Source organism: Nyctereutes procyonoides, unplaced genomic scaffold, assembly GCF_905146905.1.
Source record: "Nyctereutes procyonoides isolate TBG_1078 unplaced genomic scaffold, NYPRO_anot_genome, whole genome shotgun sequence".
NCBI classification, from domain to species: Eukaryota; Metazoa; Chordata; class Mammalia; order Carnivora; family Canidae; genus Nyctereutes; species Nyctereutes procyonoides.
This window is the reverse complement of record NW_026575044.1, coordinates 50,971,737-50,986,936: the sequence shown is the minus strand read 5'-3', so window position 1 is coordinate 50,986,936 and position 15,200 is coordinate 50,971,737. Positions and strand designations below refer to the sequence as shown.

At 36.2% G+C, this 15,200-nt stretch overlaps 1 protein-coding gene across 4 annotated transcripts in view; it reads left to right on the top strand.

Annotated features, from left to right (window-relative positions):
* Window positions 1–15,200, top strand: part of SPIRE1 (spire type actin nucleation factor 1) — a 199,416-nt gene that overhangs the window by 114,628 nt on the left and 69,588 nt on the right. For all 4 annotated transcript variants that reach the window (XM_055324056.1, XM_055324055.1, XM_055324058.1 and 1 more), the window contains one exon: window positions 13,006–13,083. In XM_055324056.1, coding sequence (XP_055180031.1) covers window positions 13,006–13,083 — 78 coding nt within the window. The remainder of the gene's footprint in view (window positions 1–13,005; window positions 13,084–15,200) is intronic.

The window sequence follows — 15,200 nt, the reverse complement described above, 5'->3', positions numbered from 1 at the left end:
ATGTGGAGAAGAGAGTAAGAAGGGAAGAGAAAGGGGAAAATGATGTTTTTCTCTTTTTTTTTTCAAGAATGTGTTTGGGGATCCCTGGGTGGCGCAGCGGTTTAGCGCCTGCCTTTGGCCCAGGGCGCGATCCTGGAGACCCGGGATCGAATCCCACGTCGGGCTCCCGGTGCATGGAGCCTGCTTCTCCCTCTGCCTGTGTCTCTGCCTCTCTCTCTCTCTGTGACTATCATAAATAAATAAAAAAAAAAAATTAAAAAAAAAAAAAAAAAGAATGTGTTTGAACATAAATGATCATCAAATTAATGTGGACGACTGTTTCCTTAGGTGGTTGTGTATGAGTTTCATGGTAACAATAAATCTAAAACCTATGGTAGATACACAAAAAATAAAGAGAAAGAAAACCAAACATAACACTATGGAAACTCATCGGTTACAAAGAGAGCAAAAGAGAGGGAGAAAGGAACAAGAAGAACTACAAAAAACAACTAGGAAACTATTTTAAAATGGCAATAAATATTTATATATCAGTAATTAAATGTAAATGGCCTAAATGCTCCAATCAAAAGACATAGGGCAGCAGAATAGATGAAAAAACAAGCCCTGTCTATGTGCTGCTTACAAGAGACTCACCTCAGACCTAAAGACACGTACAGACTGAAAGTGAAGGGATGGAAAATCACTCACTACACAAATGGAAGGGAAAAAGCCAGGGGAGCAATACCTACATCAGACAAAGCAGACTTTAAAACAAAGATGATAATGAGACAAAGGGATACATACATAATGATAAAGGGAGGTTATAATAATTGTAAATATCTATGCACCTAACACTGGAACACCTAAATACATAAAGCAAATATTAACAGACATAAGGAGGGAAGTTAATGGTCATACTATAGTAGTAGGGGACTTTACCACTCCACTTATATTAATGGATACATAGTCCACACAGAAATTCAGTAGGGAAACTATGGACCAGATGGACATAACAAATCCGTCAGAACATTCCATTCAAAAACAACAGAATACACATTCTTTTCAAACCCACAGAGAATATTCTCCTGAATAGATCATATATTAGGCCACAAAATGAGCCTCAGTAATTTTTTTTAAAAAAGATGTATTTGTTTGAGAATGAGAGTGAGCACATTAGCAGGTCAGAGGCAGGGAGCAGAGGGAGAGCATCTTCAAGACGACACTGCTTGCTGAGTGTGGAGCCCAGTATGGGGCTTGATCCCAGGACCCTGAGATCATGACCTGAGCCGAATCAAGTGTTGGTGCTTAACTGACTGAGCCACCCAAGTGCCCCATGAGCCTCAATAAATTTAAGAAGATTGAAATCATACCATGCGTCTTTTCCAACCACAATGGTATGAAACTAAACAAATCACAAGGGGAAAAGAAATAGAAAAATACAAACATGTGGAGACTAAACAGCATGATATTAAACAACCAGTGTGTCAATGAAGCAATAAAAGAAGAAATAAAAAAATACATAGGGACAAATGAAAATGAAAACATAACTGTCCAGAATCTTTGGGACATGGCAAAAGCAGTTTATTTTTTCATTTTTTAAAAGATTTTATTTATTCATGAAAGACATAGAGGCAGAGACATAGGCAGAGGGAGAAGCAGGCTCTCTGTAGGGAGCCTGATGCAGGACTTGATCCCAGGACCACTGGGATCACGGCCTGAGCCAAAAGCAGATGTTCAACCACTGAGCCACCCAGATGACCCAGCAAAAGCAGTTTAAAGAGGGAAATAAATAGGAATAGAGGCCTGCTTCATGAAACAAGAAAAAGCTTGAATAAATAATCTAACCTTACACCTAAAGGAACTAGAAATAGAACAAAGCCCAAGGTGAGTAGAAGAAAAAGGAAATAATAAAGATCAGAGCAGAAGTGACATAGAGACACAAAAGAACAACAGAAGAAAATAAATGAAATCGAGCTGGTTCTTTGAAAAAATAAACAAAATTGGCAGACTCTTAATCAGTCTCATCATGAAAAAAAAGAGAAAGAGCCCAAATAAATAAAATCAGAAGTGAGAAGAAATAACAACTGATGCCACAGAAATACCGAGGATTTATAAGACAAGACTGAAAAATTACATGCCAACAAACTGGACAACCTAGAAGACATCGGCAGATTCTAAGAAACATAGTCTTTCAAAACTGAACCAGGAAGAAATAGAAAATATGAATTGGTCGATTTTAAGTAACACAATTGAGTCAGTAATCAAATAAACTATCAAAAAAATAAGTCGAGGACCAAATGAATTCACAGGTGAATTCTACCAATTCATAAAGAAGAGTTAATACCTATTCTCTTCAAACCATGCCAAAGAATAGAAAAGGAAGGAAAATTTCCATATACATTCTACGAGGCCAGCATTATCCTAAACCCCAAGCCAGATAATGACACCACAAAAAAGAAAACTAAGGCCAATATTCCTGATGAACATAGATGCAGAAATCCTCAATAAGATATTAGCAAACTACACACAATACATAAAAAGATCATTCACCGCAGTCAGGTAAGATTTATTCCAGGGATGCAAGGATGATTCAGTATTTGCAAATCAACATTATACACCACATAAACAAAACTAGGGATAAAAATGATATGGTCATCTCAATAGATGCGAAAAAATTATTTGACAAGATTCAAAATCCATGATTAAAAACTCTAAACAAAGTGAGATTACAGGGAACATAACATAACTAAGATCATATATGAAAAATTCACAGCTAACATCATCCTCAATGGTGAAAAACTGACAGCTTTTCCTTTAAAGGAAGGAATATAAATAAACATAGAATGTTTATTCTTGCCACTTTTATTCAGTATAGTACTAAAAGCCCTTATAGCTACAACAACCATGACAAAAAAGGAAATAAGCATCCATATTGGTAAAGAAGAAGTAAAACCTTCACTATTTGCTGAAATCATGATACTATACATAGAAAACCCTGAATGCTCCATCTGAAAACTACTAGAAGTAATAAAAGAAATTCAGTAAAGTAGCAAGATACATAATACCCAGAAATAGTTATTATTTCTATACATTAATAATGAAGTAACAGAAATTTTAAAAAACACCATTTACAACTGCCCCAAAAAGAACAGAATACCAAGGAATAAACTTAACCAAAGAGGTAAAAGACCTATACTGCCAAAAGTATAAAACACTTATGAAAGAAACTAAAGACACAAATAAATGGAAAGATATTCCATACTCATGGATTGGAAGAATTAATGTTGTTAAGATAGCCATATAACCCAGGACATTCTACAGATTCAGTACAATCCCTATCAAAATACCCACAGTGTTTTTCACAAAACTAGAACAAATAATATTAAATTTGTGTTGATCCACAAAAGACCCCGAATAGCCAAAGCAATCCTGAGAAAAACAAAGCTGGAGATACCACAATCCCAGATTTTAAGATGTACTATAAAGCTGTAGTAATTAAAACAGTTTGGTAACTGGTACAAAAATAGACACATAGCTCAATGGAACAGAAATAAATCCATGATTATATGGTCAATCTATGACAAAGGAGACAAGAGTACACAATGGGGAAAACAGTCTCTTCAGCAAATGGTGTAGGGAAAACTGGATGGCTACATGTAAAAGAATGAAACTGTATCACTTTTTCTAACACCATATACAAAAATAAACTCAAAATGCTTAAGAACTAATTATGAGGGGCAGTTGGGTGGGTCACTCAATTAAACATCCCAACTCCCAGTTTCAGCTCAGGGCATGATCTCAGGGTCCTGTAATCAAGCCCTGCATTGGGCTCTGTGCTCAGCGAGGAGTCTCCTTGTCTATCTTCCTCTTCCTCTGCCCCACTCTAAAACAAATACAACCTAAAAAAACAAAAACAACAACAACAAAAAAACTAAATATGTGACTTGAAACCATAAAAATCTGAGAGGAACATTATAGGCAGTAATTTCTCTCACATCAGTTATAGCTATGTTTTTCTAGATATGTTTCCTAAGGAAAGGGAAACAAAAGCAGAAATAAACTGTTGGGACTACATCAAAATAAAGTTTTTGTACAGCTACTGAATGGGAGAAGAGATTTGCAAATGACGTATCCAATAAAGGGTTGATATCCAAAAAATATAAAGAACTTTTACAACTCAATACCTCAAAAAAAAAAAAAACCTAATCCAATTAAAAACTGGACAGAGGACCTGAATAGATATTTTTCCAAAGATGTCTCCTGGCCATATATACATATAAAGCCCAGCATCACTTATCAGGGAAATGCAAATCAAACTCTCAATGAGATACCACCTCACACCTGTCAGAATGGCTAACATTAAAAAGAAGAAATAACACATGTTGGCAAGGATGTAGAATAAAAGGAACTCTCATGCACTGTTGGGAATGCAAACTGTTGCAGCTACTGTGGAAAACAGTATAGAGGTTCCTCAAACAACTAAAAATAGAATTACCAGATGATCTAGTCATTCCACTGCTGGGTATTTACTGAAAGAAAATGGAAACACTAATTCAAAAAGATACATGCACCTCTGTGTTTATTGGAGTATTATTTACAATAGCCAAGATGTAGAGTATTATGCAACCATTAAAAAGGATGAGATCTTGCAATTTGCAACGACATAAATGGATCTATACAGAGAACAGACTGATGGTTGCCATAGGGGAGAGAAGAAGGTGAGGGGTTGAGAGAAAGGGGTATAGGGTTGTAAGAGACACAGGCTTCCAGTTATAAAATGAATAAGGCACAAGAGTAAAAGGCACAACATAAGGAATACAGTCAATGATGTTTTAATAGTGATGTGATGGCATATATGGTAGCCACACTTGTAGTGGGCCCAGCATGATGTACAATTTTAAACTTGTAAAATTACTAAATGATACATCTGAAACTAATATAATAGTGTGTGTCAAGTATACTCAAAAATAAAAATTTTTAGAAAAATTAAAATACAGTGGCACCTAGGTGGCTCAGTCAGCTAACTCTTGATTTTGGCTCAGGTTATTATTATCTCAGGATGATGAGATTTAGCCCTGCTGGGCATGGAACCTACTTAAGATTCCCTCTCTCCCTCCACGCCTGCCACACACACACACACACACACACACACACACACACACACACACACCTTTTTTCTGTCTAAATAAATAAATAAGACCTCATTTTTTTAAATTTATTTTTTATTGGTGTTCAATTTGCCAACATATAGAATAACACCCAGTGCTCATCCCATCAAGTGCCCCCCTCAGTGCCCGTCACCCAGTCACTCCCACCCCCCGCCCACCTCCCTTTCTACCACCCCTAATTCGTTTCCCAGAGTTAGGAGTCTCTCATGTTCTGAAAGACCTCATTCTTTAAAAAAAAAAAAATAGCATCATGCCAGAGTCTTGATTTTCTGAATGTTTAAATTATCCTTAGTTATATGTGACTTTATTTTAAACCTTGTCATTTAAATTCTTCCAAATGATTAAATCTTGCCCTAAATTTAATAAAAATCTTGTGATGAGAGGATGATCTTTACATGCCTAGATTGAAGCCAGTTTATCTTTAGCTGCTAATATTGGACCAGATACTGGAATTCTGAGGTAAGAAGATGAATTGGAAATGAGCATGGCTCATTATGAATCTTCACAATATTATATGAATGTTTCTACACTACATAACAAATACTACTGTGATACTTCATTAGGTGTCCTATTATCATTAGTCCTGTATAAGAAATCAGAATTTCATGGTGAAATCTTTGAGTTCAGTTTATCTTAGAGAAGACTATTACCAAAATATTTTACCTAAAGTAGAATATCATGCACATGTATAAAGTATCTTGTTTGGGGAAAAACAAAGTTTTTGAAATTGACTACACTATTATTAAATATTTTTTATCTTTTTAGAAAACCAAATAACCGCATTTTATTATCTGTAATTGGTTGAAGAAAATCAAATTAAATATTTCCCACCCACCACCTCTTATCAGCCAATAGCCAGATCCGCCTATGTCATACCATTGCCAATGACCAGTTACACTAAGGTATCTGTGTGTGACGTGACTTCTGACTATATTCTGCTTGACTGTACTCAGAAAGATAAAGCCAGAAGACTTGTCTCATTCACATATTGAAGTATATTTTAATCAGCTTTCTCATATTCCCCACCTTTCATTCTCCTCATGCCTACTCACAACACCTCCAGTAATAAAATGGTAGCATTTAAGTTAGCTGGAAATTCCCCTCTACAGCTAAAATGGATGAATGTTCTTCCAAGTGGAGAACATACCCTGTTTTGAAAGAAAGGATTACCACCAGATATCTGTTTGTAAGGTTGCCATTTGTTCATTTTAATTAGATCATTCATCATTAACTTTTCAGGGCCCTTGTCAATGACTGTCTCTTTTCAATAGATTTGTTATTTTGTGAATGTTAATAAATTTTCAAAGCACTCACCTCATCAGAAATAACTAAATTACCCTCTCTGCCCTAGATATCTTTGTTCTTGTCACTGCTCTCCCTGCCTAATGTTGCAGAAGAATCTTTACTTGTCTTGTAACTTCTTCAATTTAATTAACTTCATTTTAACAAAATTCATATGGTTCAAACACCCCAAAATTCAGAAGTGTTACAGTAAATTATACCCTTCTGCTTCTATCTCCTAGCCACACAGTCCCTATCCCACAGACAACAAATTTAATTAATTTCTTCTTTGTCCTTATGGAGACATTTTATCCATAACTAACAAAAATATATTTTTTCTTTTTTATGCTGTTCTGAACTTTCCTTTTTTCATTTAATAATATATCATGGAGATCATTTTATGTCAGTACATGGTGTTTATATCTTTTATGTCTTTGTAATATGTTGTGTGAATATACAGTGATTGATTTAATTAACCCCCTATTGACAGTTACTAGATTACTTCCAGTCTTTTGCTGTTACAAACAGTGTTGCAGTAGATAGTTTTAAAGCTACTTTTCATGAGTATAATCATATGTGTAGGAAAATTACTTGCTGGTTCAAAGGAAGTGTGCATTTAAAAGTTTTTTAAAAAGTATGAAATTGGGCAGCTCCAGTGGCCCAGTGGTTTGGTGCTGCCTTCAGCCTGGGGTGTGATCCTGGAGACCCGGGATCGAGTCCCACATCGGGCTCCCTGCATGGAGCCTGCTTCTCCCTCTACCTGTGTCTCTGCCTCTCTCTCTCTCTGTCTCTCTGTCTCTCTCTCTCTCTCTCCCACTCTGTGTGTCATGAATAAATAAATAAAATCTTAAAAAAAAAACATATGAAATTGTCTTCAGTAGAGTTTCACCAGTTGGTACTCTCCTTAGCATTGTGTAAGAGTGTCTGTTTTCCTACACAATGTTTTCTAAGTGATAGGTGGAAATTTGTATTCCATAGTTTTAGTTTACATTTTCCTTATTACGAATGAATGAGATTGGATACATTTCATATGCTTAAGAGACATTTGTATTTATCAGTTGCCCAGTTCGTATCCTGTGCCCATTTTTCTAATGGAGTATCAGTCTTTACTTACTGATTTTTTTTTAATATTTTTATTTATTCATGAGAGACACAGAGAGGGAGGCAGAGAAATAGGCAGAAGGAGAAGCAGGCTCCCTGCAGGGAGCCCGATGTGTGGGACTCAATCCCTGGAATTGGGATCAGGCCTTGAGCCAAAGGCAGACACTCAACCACTGAGCCACCCAGGTGTTCCTGACTTGTTTGTTGTTGTTGTTGTTGTTTTTTGAAGATTTTATTTATTCATTTGAAAGAAAGGGAGAGAATGAGCAAGCGAGCCACAAGCAGGGAGAGGGGCAAAGAGAGCGGTAGCAGACTCCCCGCTGAGCAGGGTGCCCTTATAATGTGGGGCTGAATTTCAGGGATCATGACACTTAACTGACAGAAATAACTTTTTGTGATATAATTTGCAGATATTTATGATATTTTAATGATTGTTTTATGATTATCACTGCATTTCTTTAAATATGAAGAGTTGATGAGTATGAAAACTGAAAGGGTGATTATGTATCTAGGAAGATACTATGGGTACAGCTACTTGGAGCAGATGGTCATTAAACCCTCAGCCTGTGTGTGTGTGTGTATGTTAGCAAAAATATTGTAATATAGGAATGATATTCTTTTCCTAGAATGTGGAAATGAATTTCCTTCATTTTGATGACTTTGTCTGTAGTTCTTCTAATTTCTTCAGAAATTCAGTCTTATAAAAATTATCGACTTACAGTTTAGTATCTTAACATTTTACATTTTCTCATTAAATAAAATTCTGACTTTCTCTCAATTTATTGTAGTTATCTTCTCCCTGTCATACCCCTTAGGGAGAAGAGTATGTTATATCTTTAAGGAAGTACCATAAAACTTAATGAAAATATAAATCATATTCTTCAATAATTATCCATTAACTCTTTAATCTACATAGGAGACTTTCAGTTATCAGAAGAACTGTTATAATTCCCTGGGAGTTTTTTATACCCTAATTTTCAAAATACTAATTTGGGGCTGGTAAATAAGATAAAATTCCTTTTCTTGCTTTTCTCTGTGGTAAAAATATCTCAGGACATCATGGCTCTTAATCTTTGTAGCTGACATACATGTTCTATTTATTACAGGCAACATTTTTTTTGTTTTGTTTTGTTTTTTGTTTTTTTTACAGGCAACATTTGTATAAGTGATTTTGTCACTTGGGAAATGGATTTAGCAATTTCTTTGAAAGTATATTAGTGAATATTGAGTAAGAAAAAGTTTAAGGAATTATTAAAACATACTCCTTTTTACGCATTTAAAAGTTTCTAACTGAAAATGTGTATTCAGTACATAGAGGATATCAATAAATGATAGTTTTAAATGATTAACAGTATGGAGGAAAACTGTCATTATCGGAATGCTTTTATTAACATATTCTTCTAATACATGAATATATTTACAAGGATGGGCATTTATGTGTGAGCTGACGTTGAACCTACACAATTGAATTAAAATTACTCTTTGGGCATTTGTTATACTTGTGATTCACAGAGTAGATTTTATTTATTTTTTAAGATGCCAGAAACAGTGTTGTCATGGGACAGTTCTAATTGTTAGCGTGAGAATGGTTATATCAGAAATGCAGAGTTAATTGCCATGTGTGTTGTAATGTAGAATGTTCTCACCATATTTCAAGCACAAGTTGGCATCGTTATTACATTTTTATATACAAAAAATCTATTTAGAAGCTAGAATGTAATTGACAGAAGTTTGCCACTAAAACTAGAAAAATATGTAGTTTACTTTCAAATAACTCATTTATTTTTTCTGCTAAATCTGAGATTTCTAGTTGCACATTTGTGCAGGCTTGTTCAATTATGGTATTCACAGATTCTCAACTATTTGATTTATTGATGAGTCAAGACTTTGATTTCATGAAGAGACTAGAGAAAGGTTTCATTTGGTAAAAGAATAAGATGTTTTTTGATGGAGTAAAAGTGTTCACAATCAAATTCTCAAAAATATGTATTGGCTTATAATAACTAATACTAAATACTTAACATGACAGTAGATTAAATAGAGCAGTTAAATGACTTGTATAAAGTCACACAACTAGGAAGTGTCTGAACTACAATTTGTGCTACTATTCAGACAAACGTCAAATTCTTGGAGTATATATTTAAACTATCTTTAGTATTATAAAGAGTGGATAGTTTTTCTTAGTAGCAGTGAGTTAGGGATTTTATTAGAGCCCAGAGGTAAAGGTAGAGATGCATAAAGGTGTAACAGTGAGACCATCTGGACTACATTTAGTCAGGAATGTGTTGGAGAACAGTAAAATTTAAAGTTGGGTGGAAAAGGGACTATATGCTTCTCATATTACTCCACCAGAATACTCCTAAAACACAGATACATGAACTCATATTTCTGGATTAAGGGGGCATCCTAAATCATAACTCTTTCAGTTGCAAGTAACAGAAATCCGCTCAAATTACCTTGGGTAGAGTGGAGGAAGATAGCTCCTCCCACTAGCTCACATAAGTGGGAAGTCTAAGAGTAGGCTAGCTTTAAGCACAGCTTGATCTAGTGTCTCAAAACCTGTAATTGGGGCTTTCTTTCTCTCCCTAGGATGGGCTTTTACTAAAAAGCAGGTAAGATGACAGTCTATAACCTATACCTCACATTCTCTCAGTTCAGTAACTCCAGCAGAAAATCTTTTCTCTTAATTGGGACAGAAATATCTTGGAGGAAAATTCAGTCATGTACCTGTTTAAGAACTATTTGCTGTGGTCAGGAAAATGGGTCCCACTCATTGATGGAGGAGGTCTTCACCCTTGTGAGTTGGCGATGAGGTGTACCGGGCAGGGGGTTATTAGCTCTACTCAAACTGTATGGGCTGCTTTCTTCAATGGAAAGAAGGAAGGGAGAAAAGGTTTCTAGACAAAACAGATGCCCACTGAGGGATATACTGTTTAGTGCAAGTCAAAAATGTTTTTGAGGGGATCCCTGGGTGGCTCCGCAGTTTGGTGCCTGCGTTTGGTCCAGGGCGCGATCCTGCATGGAGCCTGCTTCTCCCTCTGCCTGTGTCTCTGCCTCTCTCTCTCTCTCTGTGTCTATCATGAATAAATAAATAAATTCTTTTAAAAAAAATGTTTTTGAAATCATGCATTTTGTCTTTAAAATCCATATAAATTTTGTTTTATACACCTGTATCTGTTAAAATATTTTAAACATTCCATATGTAGATTGAGTTCCCCCAGGAAATGGATTCTGAGGGGCAAAATTTGAATACAAGAGGTTTTATTAGGAATTGCACTGGGGAACAATTGTGAGGGTGGGTGAAGGAAAAGCTGAACTATGATGCAGATACAGCAGGCCTCAGCCAATCCCACAGGGAGCTTGGAAGTTGAGATGGCCCTTCAGAGTTGTACCAAGGGAGGCAGGGAAGCCTGATCTGTGTACTTCCACATGGACCCATGATTGGATATGGGCTACCCCAGAGACGGGGCATACCTGCGGCAGGGTAGCTCTTTGCTCCGAACACTGAGTGCAGCTCCTGGAGCAGGATTAAGCCATAAGCGTTTGTCAGACCATACCTCCAGCAGCCGGTGGAAGGTGGGGGGGGGGGGGGGAGGTGTGCATGGTGTAAAGCTGGACAGCTTACCACAGCATCCATCACATTATCTGTGAGTAAAATGCACTCCAGGGAAATGTGTCATGTTTATATGTTATTGTAAATGCTCCCTGGCATATCACTTTACTGTTTGACTAGAGGTCCCCAAAAGTACAGGTACCCCAGTTTGAAGGCCACAGCAGGGAGCCTAGGAACCCACCATAGAGAAGTGAAAAGATTAACCAAATGAGGAAGAAACTGGAGCAGAAGGAACAGCTAAGAGACTTGTAATGAACTTTGGTAGTAACAGTAGGAATCAAGAAAAAAAAGATAAATATTTTCTCTTGCCAAAGACCATCCATCTTCTACTATCCCTATACTGTTTGTCTTGCCTTCTGTTGTCTGGATCCTAGAATGATCTAGAGACCATTGAAAAAATGTAAAAACAATATAGGCTTGTAAAAGTGAGCTTCTGCATCATGTTTTCTGCTTTTTTCATTATCTTTTGGTTTATAGATCATTGGTAAGCAATATAGTACTTTTTGAGGAGTCAGCCTTAAGGTGATGGGGGAAATAGGACAGAAAGAATTTAGTGAAGTATGGGGCTCTTTGTTTTCATGGCTCCAGATTGAAAGGTTAGAATGTTGGCCCAAGTAGACACACTCGATCATCTCAGGCATTAAGGTTACAAACCATTTTATTTTGGTGCAGACTGAATCTTGTTGACCTGTTTAGTGTTATTGTTACTTCATTTCTTCTGTGTGGTGTTAGGCAGATTAATTTTCCCTTTTAATTTGCTTATTATTTATCTTATCATCTGTTTATTGAATGAGACACTTAAATGTAATGGGAGCTTGAGTTACATATTTATTTCCCTGGAGAGCATATTTTTTTGTGTGGCATAGATAAGAGTTTTCTACTCACCCTGCCAGTGAATTCTGAATTTAGAGAAGAAAATTCAGATTTTCCTCTGAGTATTTTTTCCCTTTCATTTGGCTTCTTATTAAAGTTGACATGATAAGAGCTATTGAGATTTAAGATTTGACTGTTCTTGGGTAGGCTGGGTGGCTCAGTGGTTTAGCACCACCTTCAGCCCAGGGCCTGATCCTGGAGTCCCAGGATTGAGTCCCATGTCAGCCTCCCTGCATGGAGCCTGCTTCTCCCTCTGCCTGTGTCTCTGCCTCTCTCTCTCTCTCTCTCTCTCTCTCTCTCTCTCTCAAAGATTTTATTTATTTATTCATGTGAGACAGAGAGAGGGGGGTGGGCAGAGACATAGGATGAGGGAGAAGCAGGCTCCCTGCGTGGAGCCCAATGCAGGACTTGATCCCAAACCTCAGGATCACACCCTGAGCCGAAGGCCGATGCTCAACAACTGAGCTACCCAGGTGTCCCTCCTTAAATCTCTTTTCTTTCACTATTTTAATTATAAGAAGCTGGAAAAAACACTCTTCTAGTCAACAGAATAATATATACCTCAAGTCATTGTTTTTGTCCTCAGAGGTGTTTGGATTAAGAGATCTGCAGTGGATATAAGAGGAAGAGGGGTTAGGTTATATGGAGGAAGTAACAGCTATGAGATTTAAGGCTGGATTGAATATGGGGGTTGAGGAAGAGGGCAGTATCAATATAGTTTAGGGGGGTGCAAGTTAATATGGTGACAAAGGTTTAGCCACAAGACCTAGAAAGAAAGTACAGTTAGCAATCTCAGTTCACCCCTCTGTAGTTGTGTATTTATTCTGGTCTACCATGACTGAAATCTACAGAGGATATATTCTGTACTATCTACTTCAGTAACACTTCTTAATGTACTTTGCCTGAAGGTATCTGTTAGAAATTTTAATTTGAAAGGTAACTTAGTGAAATGTTTATACCTAAATGTTTTCTTTTTATTTTAATTGGTAGAATCTTAAGAAGATTCAAGAAATGGAAAAGACTGATGAATCTAACACAGACCTGGAAGAGCTGAAAAATGCTGATTGGGTAAGGGAATTGGGCATTCTCTGTTCTACTTAATGTTGAAGATATAGTGTAATGTGGTTTTGGGGGGTTTTGTTGTTATTTTTTAAAGATCTATTTATTGATTTTGGAGAGAGAGTGTGAGTGGGGGGAGGGGAAGAGGGAAAGAGATGGAGAAACAGGCTTCTTGCTCAGTGGGAAGCCCAACGCCTGACTCAGTCTCAGGACCCTGAGATCATAACCTGCACTGAAACCAACAGTCCGATGCTAAACCAACCAAGCCACCCAGGCACCCCATGGTGTAATTTTTTTTTAAATACTTGCTATTAAGGGCTATAATATGTATTGATATTGTATGAATTTGAATGCCGAGTCTTAACATTTCAGGAACTGTGTATTCCCCATTTTACTAAACTAAATGGATAAAACTACCCCCAATGTCTTCTAAGAATTTTGGTGTTTTAAAAGAAGTATTGATCTTTCAGGCACCTGGATGGCTCATTCAGTTAAGCATCTGTCTGCCTTTGGCTCAGGTCATGATCCCAGGGTCCTGGGATTGAGCCCCACATTGGGCTTCCCACTCAGCAGGAACCTCTCCCCCTCTGCCTGCTGTTCTCACTGTCAAATAAATAAAATCTTTTAAAAAGATAAAATATTGACCTTTCTAATTATATTAATACCTTAGCATACTCTTGTAAGTCAAAGTTGAAGCTCTATTCATAATAAGGTATGAAATTATAATGTAGTACATTCATTTATCTGATGAATAGTTACTGGATTAGGTTCTGGTGATACAAAATGAATAATACAGGATCTCTCACCTCAAAACAGAAGACAGACTTTGAGCACAGATGATTGCATTATATTTATGCAACAAACTTTGACTAGCCACTGTTTTCTGGCATGGTTCTAGATCCTAGTGAAACCCAAGAGTCCCTGCCCTCATATATGACTTAGAGTTGGGTCAACATGACAGCCTGGATGGAGGACAGGAGAGTCAGTGTCATTAAATTAGATTGAGATGTGTTCAGGTGTCAGTGGGAAGGCACTTTCAGTGTTCTGACTTTTCAGGTTGAGAATGAAAATTAAATAATTTATAATTATTAATTAATGACATTAAATGAGGGACTAGCAGTAGATGTAGATTTGGGGGACATAAACAAGTTGTTTTTGACCATATTATATTTTAATTGTTTTTAATTGTTTAATTGTTTTTAATTGTTTTTAATTGTTTAATTATTTTCTAAAAGCTTTATTAAAGTATAATCAGCATACAAGTTGCACATACTTAAAAAGCACAATAAGTTTTGGCATATACATATACACATACATACCCATGAAACCATCATATAATCAAATTAATGAGCCCATCCATCACCTCCAAAGTTTCCTCATACCCATTTGTAATCCTCTTTCCTGCTTCCTTTCTCCCCAGCTTCTAGGCAGTGATCTGTTTTCTCTCACTATAGATTAGTTTGTATTTTCTAAAATTTTATATGAATATAATCCTGTAGTATGTACTATTTTTTGCTTGACTTCTTCCATTCAGCATAATTCTTTTGAGATTTCATCCAGGTTGAATGGATGAATGAATGTTCATCGATTCACATACATGAATGCCTGTATGAATAGTTTAATGTTTTTATTACTAGTAGTAGTCCATTCCCGTTGTGTGGATCTACATATATTAATGTATGAATGTAAATATTCTTAATTTATTGATTATTGATGATATCTTTACTGAGATATTTGGAATTTTTTTTGATATTTGGAATTATATAAATCTGGAACATTTAAAAGTAAATTTAAAAACAGCCTATAATATCTAATAAGTGAGTACTGTCATTTTAGAATAATATTAATTATGAAATTTCCTTTGTATAGACGTCTGGTAGTCTTTTTCCAGGTGTATTTCATCTTCCCTAAAAGATTTTTAAATGTGTTTTTTTTTTGACATGGAAGCCAGATAAATAACTCCAGGTGGTCCGAATTTAGCAAACAGCTAATAAAAACTTGAAGTAAAAATTTAATTTATTGTCTTAAGGCAGCCTCTTTTAAAAACTAGCAAGATTACTGACAAGAGATGCACTAATTCCAAAGGGAGTTCCATTTGCCTAGATCACCAGTCTGTTTCTTGTAAG